The sequence below is a fragment of the Spodoptera frugiperda genome, chromosome 13 (assembly GCF_023101765.2).
Source record: "Spodoptera frugiperda isolate SF20-4 chromosome 13, AGI-APGP_CSIRO_Sfru_2.0, whole genome shotgun sequence".
Taxonomy (NCBI): domain Eukaryota; kingdom Metazoa; phylum Arthropoda; class Insecta; order Lepidoptera; family Noctuidae; genus Spodoptera; species Spodoptera frugiperda.
This window is the reverse complement of record NC_064224.1, coordinates 5,024,300-5,041,584: the sequence shown is the minus strand read 5'-3', so window position 1 is coordinate 5,041,584 and position 17,285 is coordinate 5,024,300. Positions and strand designations below refer to the sequence as shown.

Here is a 17,285-nt window from a genome sequence, read left to right as displayed (position 1 = left end):
ATTCAGAGCTATGTTGGACAATTTCGTACTTAACTGCTTTCGTACTTAACGTATGATAAATACAGACAATAAAGAATATCAAACAGTTGCTTTCCCATAAGATTTATAGTGTGATGTGTGATATCCATATTCTTTTATGTCTAAGAACTAACTTAAAAAAATCAGACTTAAATTTAAATAAAATACTTTGAAAAAAGCAGGTACAATAAAATTCACATTAATTTGTGATTCCATTCTGTTCTAACGAACCGATAAATTAAAATTCGTAGTTACAATGAAGTATGATCAAGGCTAGGTATTAAAATGTTTCTCAATTTTTTATTGTTATTCATATTATTTCATGGTAAGTAACTGATAATCACACCTGGTACAGTTAATACTGATCTCTTCGAATATTCTTCATTTTTTAGGATACCAATCCTTTTGTTAAATGGTGGCACTTTCTTAGTAGTTTTAAGAAAATTTTCAATATTATTCGTCTCAAAATAAATGATAACTTGGAGAATCGTACGGCATCTTAAATTAAATGATGAATAAGAGAATTATACCCAGTGTCTGTCTCAGTTTCTGTAAAAATGGGGCTAAAACATGGTTGTAGAAAAGGTGATCAGTCCAGAACGATGCGTTGTTGTAAAATGCTGAAGCTGACATGAGTTTTCTACTAATACTAGTTTTAATAATTACAGTATCGCATTGTCAGAGAAGAGTAATCAACGGCAATGAAGTTTCGGAAGATAAAACGTATGTGGTAAGAATATATTCTTAGACTATCTGACTATAGTTGATCCAACGGGTAGCTAAATGCCTGTTAGGGTGCTTTTCTACCAGAGATGTGCTATGTAGCTATTCTACGACGATGTAATAAACTGTGAAACTATGTGATCGTTTCCACCGATACTAAGCTATGTAGCTGTGCGAGTAAGATGTGCTATGATGATGCGCCGCCGCAAAGTAGCTGTGCGGAGAAGATGCGTAGCTCGAGTATGTGATGTATCGATAGTAGGGAAGCCATCCATAGCACACATTCATAGGTCGCATCCGTAACACTTTCCATATTAGAAATCCATATCTTAGATTCTATTACCAGTGCTAATCAATGTGTACCAATGAATATGACTGACGGAAGCCAAACGCATCCACAGCAACGTAGCATAGCACATATCTATTGGAAAATCACCCTTAGACTCCTAGTAATAAAATATTTAAAATCCTTTATAAATTCCAGGTATACTTAGTAAAAGCACCATTTTCACAGAAAATCTATGACTCATGGCTCTGTGGTGGAGCGCTGGTGTCCAAAGAATTCATTTTAACATCAGCTGCTTGCGTAGAAGACGTAGACTACTTGTATGCGATCGCAGGATACAGAAAATATATTAAGGACAAGTTTATTGAATACGATGATTGTACTAAGACTATGAAGAAGAAAGTTATTTACACTTGCGTGCCGGTAGGTAAGTCAAAGGAAGAAAGTATCTAAACAGTTGTATCATGAGAAATAAGCATTTTGATCCATCATAGCTCTTTGTATGGCAATGAATATATAAGTGTTCTAAAATTATCTGCCGCGGCTATAATGAGACGTAGTATTGTCCCATAAAAGCCGTGGCAGATAATTTTAGAACTTCATATACCTGTCTTTAAATATGGGACTCGTAACTTTGCTGGCGAAAATAGTTATAGCATTTAACTATTTTCAAATTCGACAAACCCTACACATATCATGAAAATCTTGACTGTTCTGAACTCGTTCAATTTATGTTCATCTGCTTCTATGGTCAATACACAGAAATAAGATATTAAGCCTTAAATTGGAAGTTAATTTGGAAGTTCATCATTCAGATTGATTAATCATCATCATCATCATCATCATCAGCCGAGAGACGTCCACTGCTGAACAAAGGCCTCCCCTTGGTCCTCCTTGATTGATTAATGTGACAAAAATATTTCAGCCTACGAATTTTCCTACGATGAAATTGAAAAGTGGTCGTACATAGACATTGCATTGGTAAAAGTGGAATCACCGTACAATTTGTTCGACGCCAGATTTCAGATAATGTGCTCGTATATACCCTCTATAATACGCATCAACTTCGACCCTAAACATCAAGTGCCTGGCACAGAAGCTATGGTGCTTGGGTGGGGGCACACAGAAATGTGGCGAGAGGTAACAAGTACTTATTTTATTTATATCTATATTTAAGTTTTAAGTGGTTGTGTAGGGGTTTCATCATCATGCTGCGAAGTCTGTAGTGTTTAATCAGTAAAAGAATCTGACACTCACTCTTGTTTCGCCAAAAGCGGGAAACGTCATAGGATGATTTTCCACCTTAACATTGCTTTCATCACCACTTTGTCATTGTGCCAGTTAAAATTCATGATGAAAAGAGATTATAGATGAGTAGAAATCGTCGTACCGCGAAAAAAGGCATGAGTCTTGTATCCCTGAAGAGGTATATAGAGGTGCACATTATGGTATGAGTATCATGAGTAGAAACTAAATATATTTTCCTATATAAAGTATTTTTTTAAATTTTCTGAAACGAAACTATAATATCCAATAATACATTTTCAGCATGGTGACAAAGTCAACTATAACCAAGAAATACTCCATTATTCAGCAACACTGCTAATGGATAAACAGCTTTGCAAAGATCACTATAAGGACTATCCAGAAATGCTCAAAACAATTGACACGTATATGCTATGTTCATTGGACGCTGGTCACATGAACGATAAGGGAGAAATAATATCAAGTAATCATACATTGGTTGATGGCTGCGTTACACAACAAGAGAAATTGATGGGTGAAACAGGTGATATGGTAAGTATTATATTTTTAACATACATACATACATACATAACCTCACGCCTGTCTCCCATGGGGGTAGGCAGAGACAATGGAACGCCAATTGCCACGGTTCTTACACACTTCTTATATTTTTAACGTTTGATGATATTTAAGTCATACCATGCCATGGTACACAAGACTTTGTTTTATTCAGTTATAGTTATCGTAAAATCTATATGACAATCTGTCCTTGAGGTAAATGATTATATAATATTTGTTTGTTATTTTAATAATGTAATTTCTTTACAGTGTCCAATGGAACCATATCAGGAACCAATTCTCGTAGACTATGTCAACTATCCTAGAGATGAAACTCGCAAACGGATGAATGCAAATGATACGATTGACAATGAAGATTCAAAGAACTCAACTGAAAGTCTTACTGGTGAAAACACACAGAATTTCAATTTTAATGAAACATTTATAAACGAAAACATGGAATACAGAATTAGTCGGAGAAATGGAATATGTCAGGTAAGCGATCAATTATTATACAGATTGTGAACCGAACACTCCCGAACGCTACAAAAATGTGATGGTAAAAAGCGAGACTTACTTAAAAAAATCAAGAATTCAATATTTATTTTATGTAACAAAAGTTTTAATCAATTGCTTAAAGCTTGATGTTGCATAAATAACACGAAAACAATAACGATAATACAAATGATAAAAACCTAAGATTTATGTTGCGTTTTTCGGGAGCGTTCAGTTTACACCTTATATTATTTTATTAACAATACATAGAACAGAGATTTGATCAACAATCTCACAGATTTCGTTGACAAACTTATGAATTGACGCTAGTAAGAGAATCTACTCATATCTATCGTTCTTAATCGATTTCCAACTTTATTATCATAAGAACAAAATACACAATTGAGCAGCTAGTGTTTTTTCATATATCTGTTCTGATGTTTTGTTTTCAGAATGACCACGGTGGTCCACTCATAGGCTGGATCGGCAAACGAGAGGTCGTGATTGGTATTGCCTCAGTATTCAAAATTGATGAAGAAAACAGATGTATTGGACCGTATTTGTACACAAGTACAGTGTGTAATAGTGCTTTTATACATTGTACCTTAAATGAAGAGCCTCCAAAGGTTCCAATTCCTAAAAATAATAACACTAATGATAGGTACGTATGTTGATATTTTTAACTAGTCACTGAAGAAATATTTGTAACGGGAAGCTGGGATGTAAATATAAGAGTAAAAGTTTAAAGAGAACGTAATCAAACCCATAGCAATTTATATTTACATGTTATTATTGGTGATTGGAAAAAATGTAGATCATTAGAATAAAGAGGTATCTAAGCAAATAATTTAAAATGTCATTAAGTTTCTTAATGAAAACTTAATTCCATAAATTAATCACTAATGTTTTTATCTAACAGGAGAGCATTTTGCGACAGTCCTCCAAGCGTGAGGGGATATGATACAATTGAGAGATTCGTTTCATGGAAAGATCATCCCTCTGGGTAAGTAGCATGCTTTGTCTTGTTTCACGCTTTACCGTATTTTAGATATGGTATATATATCGATACCATATTTATTGATAAACAGATAATGTATAAATGTCTAAATTCGATCTTATTCTAAATTGTATAACAAGTGCTTCCTAGTTTATAAGTTAGTACACTCTAACCTAATATTTCCACTTTTACAGACCAGCAGACAATGAAAAGGCGCTACGTTCTAAGCCAGAAAGAAAGGAAGATAAGTTTGCAACACGTGTTGAATCGGACAAAGATTCAAATGAGAATAATCCTTTACGTGACAGAAACACGCAACAAGTCAGCTTTCCAAAAGATCTTAGTGGAAAATATAGAGCTCAAGCTAACTTTTTAGCGCTAATGAAACTAAAGAAAAAGCCTTCAGAAATGAAAACGGCGTCTTCAGATGAAAAGGAAAATGAAGAACCTTTAAATCCCTCATCAGAAGAGGTTGTTTCTACTACGGGTCCCTCACAAACAATGAATAATCCTTTGGGTCCTCTACAGCAAATGAGACCTGACATAGGGCCCGCACCACAAGTAGTAGGACTTTCACAGCCAAACATGGGATTTGCATTTTCACCGCAGATAGTAGCACCACATAAAATAAGACAAAATCCGTGGCAGCCACAAAGCTTGGACCCCTCAAAAAATCTAGGATATTCACCGAACTTCGGGTCTCCACTAAATTTAGGGCCTCCACCAAATAGTGGGCCATCACAAAATTTGGGGTATCCACAAAACCAGAGACCGTTACAAAATCTAGGGTCCCAACAAAACCTGGGGCCTCCACAAAACCTTAGACCTCTACAAAACCTAGGGTCTCCACAACATCTGAATCCTTCACACAACTTAGGGCCTCTACAATACCAGGGACCTCCTTACAACCAGGGACTTACACAAAACCTGGGTCCTCCACAAAACTTAGGAACATTACAAAACCTGGGTCCGCCACATAACCTGGGTCCTCCACAAAATCTGGGGCCACCACAAAACCTAGGGCGTCCACCAAACCAGGAGTTTCAACAAAATTCGATGTTCCAACAAAACATGAGACCGCCATTAAATCTGGGACAATCACCTAACCAAGGGTTTCAACAATATCAGGATCGTCCATTAAACCAGGAGTTTCAACAAAACCAAAACTTGGGACCACCACAAAACCTAATGCCTTATCCAAATTTGGAATCTCCACAGAACTTGGGGTATCCACAAAATCCAGGAGTCTCACTAAACTTACAACCTGCTTCAAATTTAGGACCAATGTCAAATTTTAACCCTTTACCGGCACCCTCGTCTTACTTGGAACTTCAGAACAGCTTTGGTTCTCCAACGAATGTAGGACCTTCAGCGAACATGGGGTCTCCATTAAATTTCAAGACGTCAATAAACCAGGATCCTTCCAGTCATTGGGTACCTAACATGAGAAGTCCTACTCTTGAACCTCCGTCACGTACTGGTCCTTCAAGGGAGGGATCTAAGCCAAACTCCTCACCAAACCTAGAACACAAAGTAGCTACACAAAATGGAGAGAAAAAACAAAACCAACCGACCAGTCCAAAAAGTTCAAATATTTTCGTGAACTTCAAAATGCGACCGCAAAAACCAATTCGTAGCAAATAAAATTAGATTGTATTATTTTTTTATTACATTAAATTATTACTTTTTTGTAACTTGCTATTTTTTTTCAATGAAAACCATACTGAATGACAGAAGTGTGAGAGCTATGTCATAAACTAAGTGTATCTTCCTAGAAAGAACCCTATGTTTAAAAAAGTTATCTATAATGTAGAAATCTTAGTAAAACTTGGCTCAAACTGTCTGCAAAATAATTTAAATATACATAGAGAAAGATAATACTACTACTCTTCATAAATTAGTATTTTATTGAGTTTTGAGATATATCGAAGATGCTAACGCAAGCTCACACAAATGGTACGGCAAATTTTACATAACTTAAAAAAATATCATGCATGTCATGGCAAGTTTTGTTTTGATCAAAACCGATACCAAAAGCACGACAAGCTTGAAGTAAATCCACAATTAATAAAACAAGCAGTAAAACAACTAACCAATAAATTGAAATTCTCTCATATCAGTAATTCAAGGACAGTACCTACTTAAAATGTTAACGATAAAGTCAAATCTTGTGTTTCTGTTCGTACTTTTTCTCGGTATGTCGCTTTTTTATAGTCCCTGCCGTTGGTTGCACTATTCAGTTTAAGCAATTGCTTACAATAGCACGCAGCTTAGAATTGTACCTAGTATATTGTACAAAGTGGTCTCACCACACACACATTCTTCTAAATGGACTTAATGTTGTAGTTAATTCTGGAAAAAGAAATCGGTTGCAAGGCCCGGTGGACTTTGTAGAGAATAATCTAGTTTATTGTGTGAATACAGGAGAAATAATGATAGTAGATAATGTAGTATTTTGTATTTCAGAAACGTTTTGCCAAAGAAGAATACAAGAAGGTAAAGAAGTGACAAAGGACAAACCTTATGTGGTACGTAAAATAGTTTTAACACAATTCATCACCAGCCAGCGCTCTTGAACCGATTGTCGGAAAAAGAGTAAAGTACAAATTATAGTTGATCTTGCTCCTGTTCTCACTCAGTTTTAGTGTCCTATTGAAAAAGAAAACGTCTAAGTCTACTTTCAGAAACGACATCACCGATCAATGAATATAATGGTTTTGAGTATAAACATCAGTATCATTTTCAGGTATATTTAGTGAAAGCACCAATAGCTTCAGCTCACTACGATTTTTGGTTATGTGGAGGTGCTTTAGTGACGAGTGAATATGTAGTCACTTCTGCAGCGTGCATTAAAGATGTTGATTACCTCTACGTGATAGCTGGCTACAATAAATACGTCACTGATGCTGAATTAGAAACCGACCAATGTACTAGTAAAATGAAAAAGAAAGTAATTTATACTTGTTATCCAGAGGGTACGTAATACTTTTAATTTTTATAAATATTCCCTCATTTTGGGAATGTCCTTGTGTATCGTGTGTAGTTGGGCAATGGATAAAATGTTATGGTAATGAAAGATCTCGTAGTGGTCTTAAACTTAATTCACACTTAAGTGGTCTTTATGCCTTGTTCTATGGACTGCCTAGCGGGTTATTGGGGCTGCGGATCGAAAAGTAAGTGTAGGAGTGGGGTGGGTTTTTAATCAGTAACAATCTGATATTGCCTCGCCCAAGACGGAAAAAGTCATTGGATGATTTCCCCCTTTAAAAAATGCCTTATTCTATAACTTAATACTTAATAATGATCACATGCTTTTAGGTTATGAAATAAGGTACGAAAGACTGGACAAATGGGCACTCATAGATATAGGTGTCGTTAAGGTTGAGTCTCCTTACGATTTTACTGACGAATCTTACAAGACAACGTGCTCATATATACCAGCAGTGATACCGGTTAGCTATGAAGCTAAGTACCAAGAGGCTGGAACTGATGCTATCGTATTTGGATGGGGACATTTATTCAAATGGAGAAAGGTAAAGTTACAGATGTCTAAAGTAGTATATTTCTTTACCAATTTTTCTGCAATTATTATTTTATAATTGTCAAGTATTATACAATGTGATAGGGTTGAGACTTCTAACCCGTTAAGGCTGAGTACTACATCTAATTTTATCGACAAAAGTCGGGGTCGAAGGGGTCGAATCCCATCCCCTAAAAGTTATGGCTATTTTAATATTTTCTTTACTTTTTTTGATATCAAAGGTTGTATGCGTCGTAGAAACAAAAAAAAAAAGACAAACGGTAGCTAATAACCTTGGCTAACTAATTCATTACTTTTTTCATATGTTTGATAATGTTTTGGTGAGAAAAAAATCATTTGTGAATTATTTTTACCGAAAAAATCACTATTTTTCAATATTTTCAATTAGGGGTTCAACCCCCCATATTATTTTTTTTGTCGATAAAATTAGATGTAGTACTCAGCCTTAACGGGTTAGAAGTCTCACCCCTATCACATTGTATAGTGTTTGAAGTAGATGATTAAGATTTTGTCAATAAAATAAAATGATGTCCATGAAACTCATGCTAATTAGATTTTCAAACAATTTTTCCTGAGAAATACAAGCCGGGTATTTTCAAGGTCAGAGTAAATAGGTACTTTCTAAGTCTGTGTGCTCCATCTTCAGCCACATCTTCGCTTCGCCGTCTTGGCAGTAAGCGGGTTGGTGGCCAAACGCAGACTTATCAACGTAAAAAAAACCTGTCACAGTCAATTTTTTATCCTAATTCAAACTTTCAGAGAAATGATGCCAGAAACCACAATCAAGAGAAATTAAATTATGCACCTGTAATGATAATAGATAAAGAAGAATGCAAAAAGCATTATATAGATTATGAAAATATGACTGAAGTGATAGACAAGTACATGATATGTACATACGGACAGGGCAACATTGACGACCGAGGCGATCCATTAGAACCAGCTAAAGCCGAACATGATGGATGTGGGCCGAAAGACATAAATATAGAGGTGCACATTGATGTTATAAATTACTTAGGTGAATTAAAATGAAGCCCGTACAATATTGATAAGCACAAAAATTGTTAAAATATAAAAAACGTTTCACAGAGGATAAAAATATCGAATGACCAATTATTATGTTATCGGCTTCGTCACGTAACTGTTTGATGAGGAACTCGATTAGTTTCAAGCCATGCTAGAGGCTCATATTCATGAGCAGCATTTCGCGACATACGACGCGGCGATTGTCACGCTGCTACTGAAACTACATACAGTTAAGTGAGTAAGCCGATAAAATAATAACTCATTTAGTATGTGTCACGAAAGTTATAATACAAGCAAAAGGCAATACAAACCTTAAAATAAGTAATTATTATCTGAGTGATACAAACAATACAATTATTCTTATCACTTATTTTTCTTTTAGCGATGTATAAATTATGAAAATCGACGGCACATCGGAGTGACAAATCTTTCGCTGAACGAAACAGAGACAAAAATGGAAAATGGAAATATTTCTAATCAAGTGAATAATTCTAATGAACATCCATTTATTAATGAAACTGTTATACGTAAAAGACCTCTCGTTTATGGTGTTAATGGTCGAAGGCATGGGATTTGTCAGGTGTGTTCTATACAATGCTATTTGTTGTCAAACATTATTTATTTTTGGTTTAAAGACACTCACAATGTAACCATGTAAGACGGCATACTTTTTCTTTTTAATGTATGTACGGTCATATAGATTTTTTGGTAGTTATATTGCGAAGCTCCTTGCAATCTTTATCTGCAGTTCACTTTTTTTTTGAGTGGGGAAATTATCCAATGACTTGTCCCGTCTTGGGCGAGGCGAGAGAGAGTGTCAGACTCTTACTGACTAAAACCACCCCGTTCCTACTCCTACTTTTTGAGCCGGAGCCCCGGTAAACCCGCTAGGTAGTCCGCAGCTCCGGATCTTCTACACTTCACTTGGAGCGTTCATAGTTCCTTAGCTAATACTTAAATTGGAAAGGCAACAATTCAATGTTTCTTTCAGTTGATGTTCTTATATTTGCCCCCAGAATGACCATGGCGGACCATTAGTCAGTTGGGTGGGGACCCACGAAATTCTCATCGGCATAGCCTCAGTATTTAAAGTGTCAGAGGATTCCGAATGTGTGGGCCCTTTCTTGTATACAAGTACGCAATGTAACGGAGCATTCCTCGATTGTATTTTAACAACGGATAAATTGGTAACTCCACAAAAGAAAGATAAAGGTACAAGGTAATAAAAATATGAGATTGAGATAAGATTTTCTTTAGTTTCACAGAATTTATTTATAGTTTTGTTTAAGGCGAGCTGTGTGCAGAAAGAGACCAGAAGACGAAGGTCATCCTACAGTTGAAAGACATATTTCCTGGTTATATCATCCAGCTGGGTGAGCCATCTAATTTTTTCTTTTCTTTAACTAATATTAGTACTTAAAATCATAAGAATAGGAGCGAAAGTCGCTTGTCGAGAACAATATTTGGTAGTTACTTATCAATACTCGCAAATATATTACTGTCAAAAATTTTAAGTATACTCTCAATGTTCCCAGAGCCGCTGAAAATGAGAAAATTGGAAGAAATGGAGATGAATCAACATCTAAGCCAGCAAAAGAGAGCACGAAACATGAAGAGACACCTAAAGTAGATATCAATTCTGAAGCATACGTGAGAAACATATCGCAAGATTACTTGAATGTGAATAAACCAATACTAAATAATCAGTTTGAGAATAACGAAAGGTATTCAATTATCAAGAGTTTTGGTAACAATTACCAGTATGCACCAAACGTGTATGTAGCCAACGAACAATATTCTCAAAATGTACAATATGGAACAAATCATTTTATACCAGCTAACAATCCGATACCAAATAACAATGCACCAGTAAATTGGGGAGCACAGAACTATTTAGCCCAAAGGCCTGTGCCAATTGGTAGATATGATCCGAGTGTTACGTCTCCGCCAATAATCAGTCCAGTACAGATGAATGTTCCTGTTTTGACCAATAGACGTCCTCCAGAAATATATAAACCACCTCCTGCTCCCGCTTTGGTCACAGAAAAAACCATGAATAGCAATAATCAAGAATTTTTCAGAATGCGTCCACAAGTTCCTCTTCATGTTTGACGATTATTTTTAAGGCAGTCTTTTAAGTTTTTTTTTAATTAAATGTATGTTTTTGTACTATTATTTGATGTATCATATATTTGATCTCCTTGATGAAAAATATCAGTCAATTGACCTTGAATACGGATAGAGCTATGACGCATAGTTAAACTAACCGTAAGAATAGTATAGTAGTAGTTAGCTGAATTTCTTTTTGTTACTAAAGATTTTGAAATAAAGTAACCTATTAAAAAAATGTCACGCTCTTTTTTATTAACCTGAGAGTCACTATCGTCTCCTCGAGACGAGCAGATCACATTGGAAGTATCCACCATGAGAAAAATAAATAGTTTCAAACAAAATATTCACTTTTTTCTTATATGACACCAGTTTTATTATTGCAAACTGCCTTAATAAAATTGTTATTAATAGGTATTTGTCATTAGTGTAACTTAGAATGTCCAACAGTTGACAATAAGTAATCCGGAGCTGTGGACTGCCTACCTAGCGGGTTACCGCGGTTCGGGCTTGAAAAGCAGTAGTAAGAATGGGGGGTTTTTTTATCAGCAAGAGTCTGATATTACTTGCCTCGCTTAAGATGGGAAAAGTAAAGGGATGATTTTTGCCTCTTAAAAAAAGAAAATAAGTAATATCGTGAGTGTTATATATGCAGACTAAAAACTTTATTGCATAAATCTATTAAAGAATGGAGTTACAAACATTAAAATTCTTATCGTTTGCATTAGTCGACAACAACGTCACCACAGATTTATGAATTCTGTGTTCAAAGTTTAATCATTTAATCAGAAAAATGAGGAAAATAGTGAAACGGACGCAGAGTTATAGCTTAGACTTAATTTCATTTTGTTTTTTAATATTGTTTACAGTTATGGTGGCTTTACAGTTGATTATTGCTATAATTTTAAACATTGTTTTTGGTAAGTCGATAATGGATGTTCAATATAAATAATAATACAGTGGAATAGAAATTATTTTTATAGATGTAGATATTATTTCATTTCAGTCTCTTATTGTGATAGAAGAATCAAAGATGGTGCAGAGGTGACAGGAACTAAAAGATACGTGGTAAGGATAAAAAATAATAGAAAAATAGTGACCAATTATTATTACTTTTGCTAGGTGTGTGCAGTGTTATGCACACACAGCTATGCATCAAGCGTTAAAAACCAATTTTTTATGGTCTGTTACTGTATGACTATTCCACACAATCAACGGTCAGCTTATACTGGTTACTGTTTAACTTGATACATAAACATGGGCTTCTCCTCCTTCTCCTCTCAGTCTCTCTCTCTCTCTCTCCCCTCTTTCTCTCATGAGGGTCTCAAAACATGGGTCAAACACGGTAACCCGTGTCGGTCTCGTTGGAGACCCATGTTTAGCAATGGATAGAATCAAGGGACTTATGATATTGATGACGTCTATAGTTTCCATAGTATTGTTTAATTTCATTGCTACAACCATTTGTGTATTTCTAGGCTTACTTAGTAAAAGCTCCAATGTCATCAAAAGCGTATGACAGTTGGGTTTGTGGAGGAGCTATAGTATCAACGCTTTTCATAATAACATCAGCTGCTTGCGTGGACGATGTGGAATACCTCTATGCGGTCGCTGGGTACAAGAAGTATGTCACAGACAAGGATATTGACACTGATCAGTGTACTAAAACAATGAAGAAGAAAGTGATTTATACTTGTGTTCCTATGAGTAAGTAAAAATTTTACTATAATATACACATTAATTTAGAATGGCTTAATAGTAAGGATTGCTAAAGAAATACTTCTTGCCCGCCATCTCAGAAAGCAGATCTACACAAGACACAATGTGTTTCCTATTGTGTCTGATATACTGACAGACAAGAGATTAAGGCATAGTAGCTTTCAATTTACAAGAAATTGGTGTAACCATCTCTTTAATGCAACTTGGCCCATGATACTTTATTTGTCGTTTATTTGATGATGTTGAGCATACATAATTTTAATCCAACCATAAAAACAAAATCAAAATCCTTTGCACAATGAAAGATTAAAAAATATACAACGGGTATTGTATTTATTTTCAGAATACGAATTAAACTACTATCAATTAGAAAAGTGGTCATACATAGACATTGCTGTAGTAAAAGTGGAATCACCGTTTGATTTTAACGACAGCCAATATGAAAGTCTTTGTTCATACAAACCTAAAGTTATAGGAGTTAACTATGAGAAACGATTTCAAGATCCAGGTGTCGATGGCTTAGTATATGGATGGGGACATCTAGATATCTGGCGAAAAGTAAGACTGTTTGTATAGACATTACATGTTTTCTTAAACTTATGGGCTATAGATATAAGATCACTAAAGGCAAACTACAGTTAACACGTTAACTGCCATGTAGGTCACCGGTGACCTACGTTAGTGGAGGATGTGCCTTTAACAGTTTTCTGATGGCAGTTAAAGGCTTAAGGAGGAGCGTCTCGAGACGTATATGCCCGATTACATATAGAGTGGTGCACGCACCCAAAAAATAAAGGCGCCTTTGTGGCTGTGTGTCTGTAATATATTATGCTGCTTTGAATTTTATGAAACGAGGTGTCCAAAAACTGCAACCATCGAATGGGCATCAGCACTCAAATTAAATTGGTTGCAATTCTCCCCTTAGAATAGGTTTTTGATCAGCTGTAGCCTTTATTGGCTGATGATGATGATGACGACCGGATTGAAAATCAATTAAAAAAACATCACAAGTTGTATGTATACGTCTATTGACGTTCAGCGGTTACTATTCAACATTCCGAAAAGCAATAAACTTTATTGTACCATATACACCATTCTAACCCGAAAACCTTTGCCCAGGAGTTCAATTAGATACAAAAATTATGGTTCATTATATAAATCTATTTTGTTTACAGCCAGGAGATACGAAAAATTACAATCAAGAGTCATTACGATATGCAGCTGTTAAGATTATAGATAAGACTTTGTGCAAAAAGGCGTATAGTAAGTTCCCTAATATGAGCAACGTTATCGATGAATTTATGATATGTACTGAAGGGAAGGGAGAAATAGATGAACATGGTAACTTAGACCTGAACGAAGGAAGTAGTGACACAAAACTAAATGGATGTAAAGATTCAGTAGACAAGCTTACACTTGTAAGTATATATTCTTAAAATACACAATATGTTGTAATTTTAGACTTAAAACTATATCTTGACAATCTCTTCTTTCAAAAGTGCGATAAGGATACTGCCGCGGCCAACGTGTTCTTAGAAGATGAAACACGTAGAGAAGTTTTAAGGTCTGCCAACCAAACTTCTAACCAGACGACGATTGTCAAAAATGAGACTTTATCAAGCAGAAGATTTAGTACGCGAAAAACTGGGATTTGTCAGGTATGTAAAATAATGAACTATTTGTAATACCTTTTATTTTGCAAAGGCCACTTTAACGTGTTCAGAGCACTTTTGGCTTGTTGTGTACGAGTCTCATGTAAGAAACGACGAACATTTATTATAATTGCCACAATGGTTATGCCCTGGACGCAAATTGTGTCATCGGTTTGGTTATGGCATTTATCACTAGCGTCTGCCAGCGGATTCACCCGCATTCCCATGGGATTAAAAGTATCCAAGTCAGCTTACACCCTGTCTTTATACCAAATTTCATCAAAATCCGTTCAGTAGTTTTAGCATGATTAACGGATAAACATCTAAACAAACAAACTTTCACATTAATAATATTAGTGTGAAGTGTGATAATATCGAGCTATCGCGCTCGGGTCACGGCATTTTAGCTGAATGCTGGCTGTTTAGCGCCGTTTATACTTTTTTATATTAATTATTTATGTTTTTTATTGGTGCAAATAAAATTTTCTTTCTTTCTTTCTTCTTTCTAATAATAATTCTATTTTTGCTTTTGTAGAATGATCACGGAGGACCTCTAGTAACTTGGGCGGGGGCCAATGAAGTACTAATCGGTGTTGCATCTGTGTTTAAAGTGACGACTGAGTCTACATGCACTGGACCTTACTTGTACACCAGCACTCGATGCAATGGAATGTTTCTGCATTGTATACTATCGTCTAAGGCAAGGTAGGAACAGTACCTTTAGTATGAGTTTCCTTTTACGTTTAAAGTACGCATACGCATTCAGCGCTCTGATTGGTTAGTTTATTTGAGCCAGCCAAACCGAACGCACGTTCGTTTCGATTACATTAAACGTAAAGCAAATTCGTACTAAGGGTACTGAGCTTCAGGTAACCTCAATCACCCGGCAAAACACTATGAAAGCGTTGTTTTACGTCGGTTTTCTGTGAAGCCATATCACTCCGGTCGAGCCGGTTCATTCATGCCAAAGCATGACTCTTCTTCGTATATTTTATGTTTAAACATTAAAGTAGGGTTGCTGTTGATAGGTATAATGTAAGTACCAGCATTAAAGTATCTTTATATTTAGTGGTAACACGAAACATTTACGGAGATATGACGAGTTCTTCAATAGGTTACATGGTATACTTTCCCGTACAAAATTCGATAGAAATAAGACTTAAGACTATAGTATTAATACTGAATTTGAATTAATTTACAGGAGAAGATCCATATGCGACAGTCCACCGATAATGAGAGGTTACGAAACTGTCGAGAAATTCGTATCGTGGAAAAATCATCCAGCAGGGTAAGTTACTCGCCGTTTGAACAAAACTAGACCTGTATGGCCCGTCGCTTTCCATTAAAGCTTTAAAGAGCCATCAGACCACTACAGATGGGGCCCAGTAGGGTTAATGTCCGATCCGGAGCCGCGGAAGACTTAACGGTTTGCCGGGGCTCCGGCTCAAAAAGCAGGAGTAGGAACGGGTGGTTTTAGTCAGTGAGAAGATTCCCTCTCGTTTCACCTAGGCGGGAAAAGTCATTGGATAATTGTCCGCCCTCAAAAAAGTTTATTTTTAAATGTAATAGGAGTATGTTTTACTATACACATAGACTAATGAACAAAATTTTTGTTTTATAATACTAAATCAGATGTGACGGGTTTTTTAACTTCCATATGTACTGGAAATTAGCTTCACGTTTGATGGCCCCAATATATGAATGATATTATTATGGAGATATTATTTAATGATATATTATAGGTTTATTATAGACAAAGAACCGTTATAATGTGTCTATACTATACTTTAAAATGCTCACAGGCCCGCACAAAATGAAATTGAAATCGATGATCAAGAAAAGGCTGAGGAACAGAAGAAGATATACAGGGAGTTTGCGAAAATAAATAAGTTTTCAGATAATCAAATGATTGCCCTCAGACCACAACTGCCTATTAATAAATCATAAACGAAACGAGAGTGCCGAATGCGCTCTCGTTTCTCGTTCGTCAAACTTGTACTAAGGGTACTGTTCAGTAGTTTAGCGTCAATGAGTAACAAACATACATAATTCTTACATTCTCACAAATTAAAACGTAAAGTAGGATAGGATAGCAGGATTAGTTAGGAAAGTGATTACTTGTAATCTTAATCAAATTTTTGCGTCTATATTAAAAAAATAATATTTCAATGTCAAAAACTTAATAATATAATGTAAATAAATAAACGTATTTATACTGTTTTCATTACACTTTTTCTTTTACATGATTAAGAATAACTTAAAGAATCCTATCAAGTATTACATTTTTAAAATACTGCTATTTGTATTTGTAGCAAAAGAACTTACGGTAAATACTCCTATTTGTAACAACAAAGGCCATTACGGCCATTCTCATAATAATAAGCGAAAGTATTTGTTTGAAGCCTCGATCCTAGAGAGGTAGTCTTCTTAATAATGATGGTGCTATCAAACAACGAGTTGGGTAACCGAACTATTTTTAACATCTATCTATACTAATATTATAAAGCTGAAGAGTTTGTTTGTTTGTTTGATTGTTTGATTGTTTGATTGTTTGATTGTTTGATTGTTTGATTGTTTGTTTGTTTGTTTGTTTGTTTGTTTGAACGCGCTAATCTCCGGAACTTCTGGTCCGATTTGAAAAATTCTTTTTGTGTTGGATAGTGCATTTATCGAGGAAGGCTATAAGGCTATTAAACATCACGCTATGACCAATAGGAACCGAGCAGAGCGGGTGAAACCGCACGGAAGTAGCTAGTATCAAATAAAGGTAACAACGGTGGTTCCAAAGGTTTGTACGGAGTTTTCACACCATCACAAACAAATTGTTTAATCTCCGCATAGGAGTCATTTTCATCAACTCTGAAAAAAATAATATTAAAATATCATGTCGAGAAGCGTGGCTGACCTCGTCAAACC

At 35.5% G+C, this 17,285-nt stretch overlaps 3 protein-coding genes across 4 annotated transcripts; all 3 read left to right on the top strand.

The window, feature by feature from the left end:
• The first annotated feature begins 455 nt into the window (after positions 1–455).
• Positions 456–5,966, top strand: LOC118270182 (uncharacterized). The gene is made up of 9 exons (XM_050697919.1): positions 456–603; positions 687–748; positions 1,226–1,454; positions 1,953–2,167; positions 2,576–2,824; positions 3,101–3,325; positions 3,778–3,986; positions 4,245–4,328; positions 4,517–5,966. The coding sequence occupies exons 1-9, from the start codon at positions 576–578 to the stop codon at positions 5,964–5,966; spliced, it is 2,751 nt and encodes a 916-aa protein (XP_050553876.1). The 5' UTR covers positions 456–575.
• A 490-nt stretch (positions 5,967–6,456) lies between these two features.
• Positions 6,457–11,121, top strand: LOC118270483 (uncharacterized). Of its 2 annotated transcripts, none has more exons than XM_035586079.2 (9): positions 6,457–6,517; positions 6,789–6,850; positions 7,069–7,297; positions 7,641–7,855; positions 8,623–8,853; positions 9,272–9,469; positions 9,906–10,108; positions 10,179–10,262; positions 10,425–11,121. In XM_035586079.2, exons 1-9 carry the CDS (start codon positions 6,469–6,471, stop codon positions 10,999–11,001), a joined length of 1,848 nt encoding a protein of 615 aa, XP_035441972.2. In that variant the 5' UTR covers positions 6,457–6,468; the 3' UTR covers positions 11,002–11,121. The 2 variants fall into 2 exon arrangements, with proteins under 2 accessions (XP_035441972.2, XP_035441973.2); XM_035586080.2 differs by having other exon boundaries at positions 9,906–10,101; positions 10,425–10,667.
• Positions 11,122–11,723: 602 nt separating this feature from the next.
• On the top strand, positions 11,724–16,538 carry LOC118270180 (uncharacterized). The gene is made up of 9 exons (XM_050698204.1): positions 11,724–11,918; positions 12,005–12,066; positions 12,477–12,705; positions 13,061–13,275; positions 13,893–14,135; positions 14,217–14,375; positions 14,905–15,074; positions 15,571–15,657; positions 16,172–16,538. The coding sequence occupies exons 1-9, from the start codon at positions 11,792–11,794 to the stop codon at positions 16,314–16,316; spliced, it is 1,437 nt and encodes a 478-aa protein (XP_050554161.1). The 5' UTR covers positions 11,724–11,791; the 3' UTR covers positions 16,317–16,538.
• The last annotated feature ends 747 nt before the right edge of the window (positions 16,539–17,285 follow it).

Coding starts and splice junctions, on each gene's coding strand:
- LOC118270182 (XM_050697919.1), top strand. CDS start 576: ATGGGGCTAAAACATGGTTGTAGAAAAG. Junction 604..686: donor AAAACATGGTTGTAGAAAAG/GTGATCAGTCCA, acceptor TAATAATTACAG/TATCGCATTGTCAGAGAAGA. Junction 4,329..4,516: donor TGGAAAGATCATCCCTCTGG/GTAAGTAGCATG, acceptor CCACTTTTACAG/ACCAGCAGACAATGAAAAGG.
- LOC118270483 (XM_035586079.2), top strand. CDS start 6,469: ATGTTAACGATAAAGTCAAATCTTGTGTTTCTGTTCGTACTTTTTCTC. Junction 9,470..9,905: donor GAAGGCATGGGATTTGTCAG/GTGTGTTCTATA, acceptor ATTTGCCCCCAG/AATGACCATGGCGGACCATT. Junction 10,263..10,424: donor TGGTTATATCATCCAGCTGG/GTGAGCCATCTA, acceptor CAATGTTCCCAG/AGCCGCTGAAAATGAGAAAA.
- LOC118270180 (XM_050698204.1), top strand. CDS start 11,792: ATGAGGAAAATAGTGAAACGGACGCAGAGTTATAGCTTAGACTTAATT. Junction 12,067..12,476: donor CAGGAACTAAAAGATACGTG/GTAAGGATAAAA, acceptor GTGTATTTCTAG/GCTTACTTAGTAAAAGCTCC. Junction 15,658..16,171: donor TGGAAAAATCATCCAGCAGG/GTAAGTTACTCG, acceptor AAATGCTCACAG/GCCCGCACAAAATGAAATTG.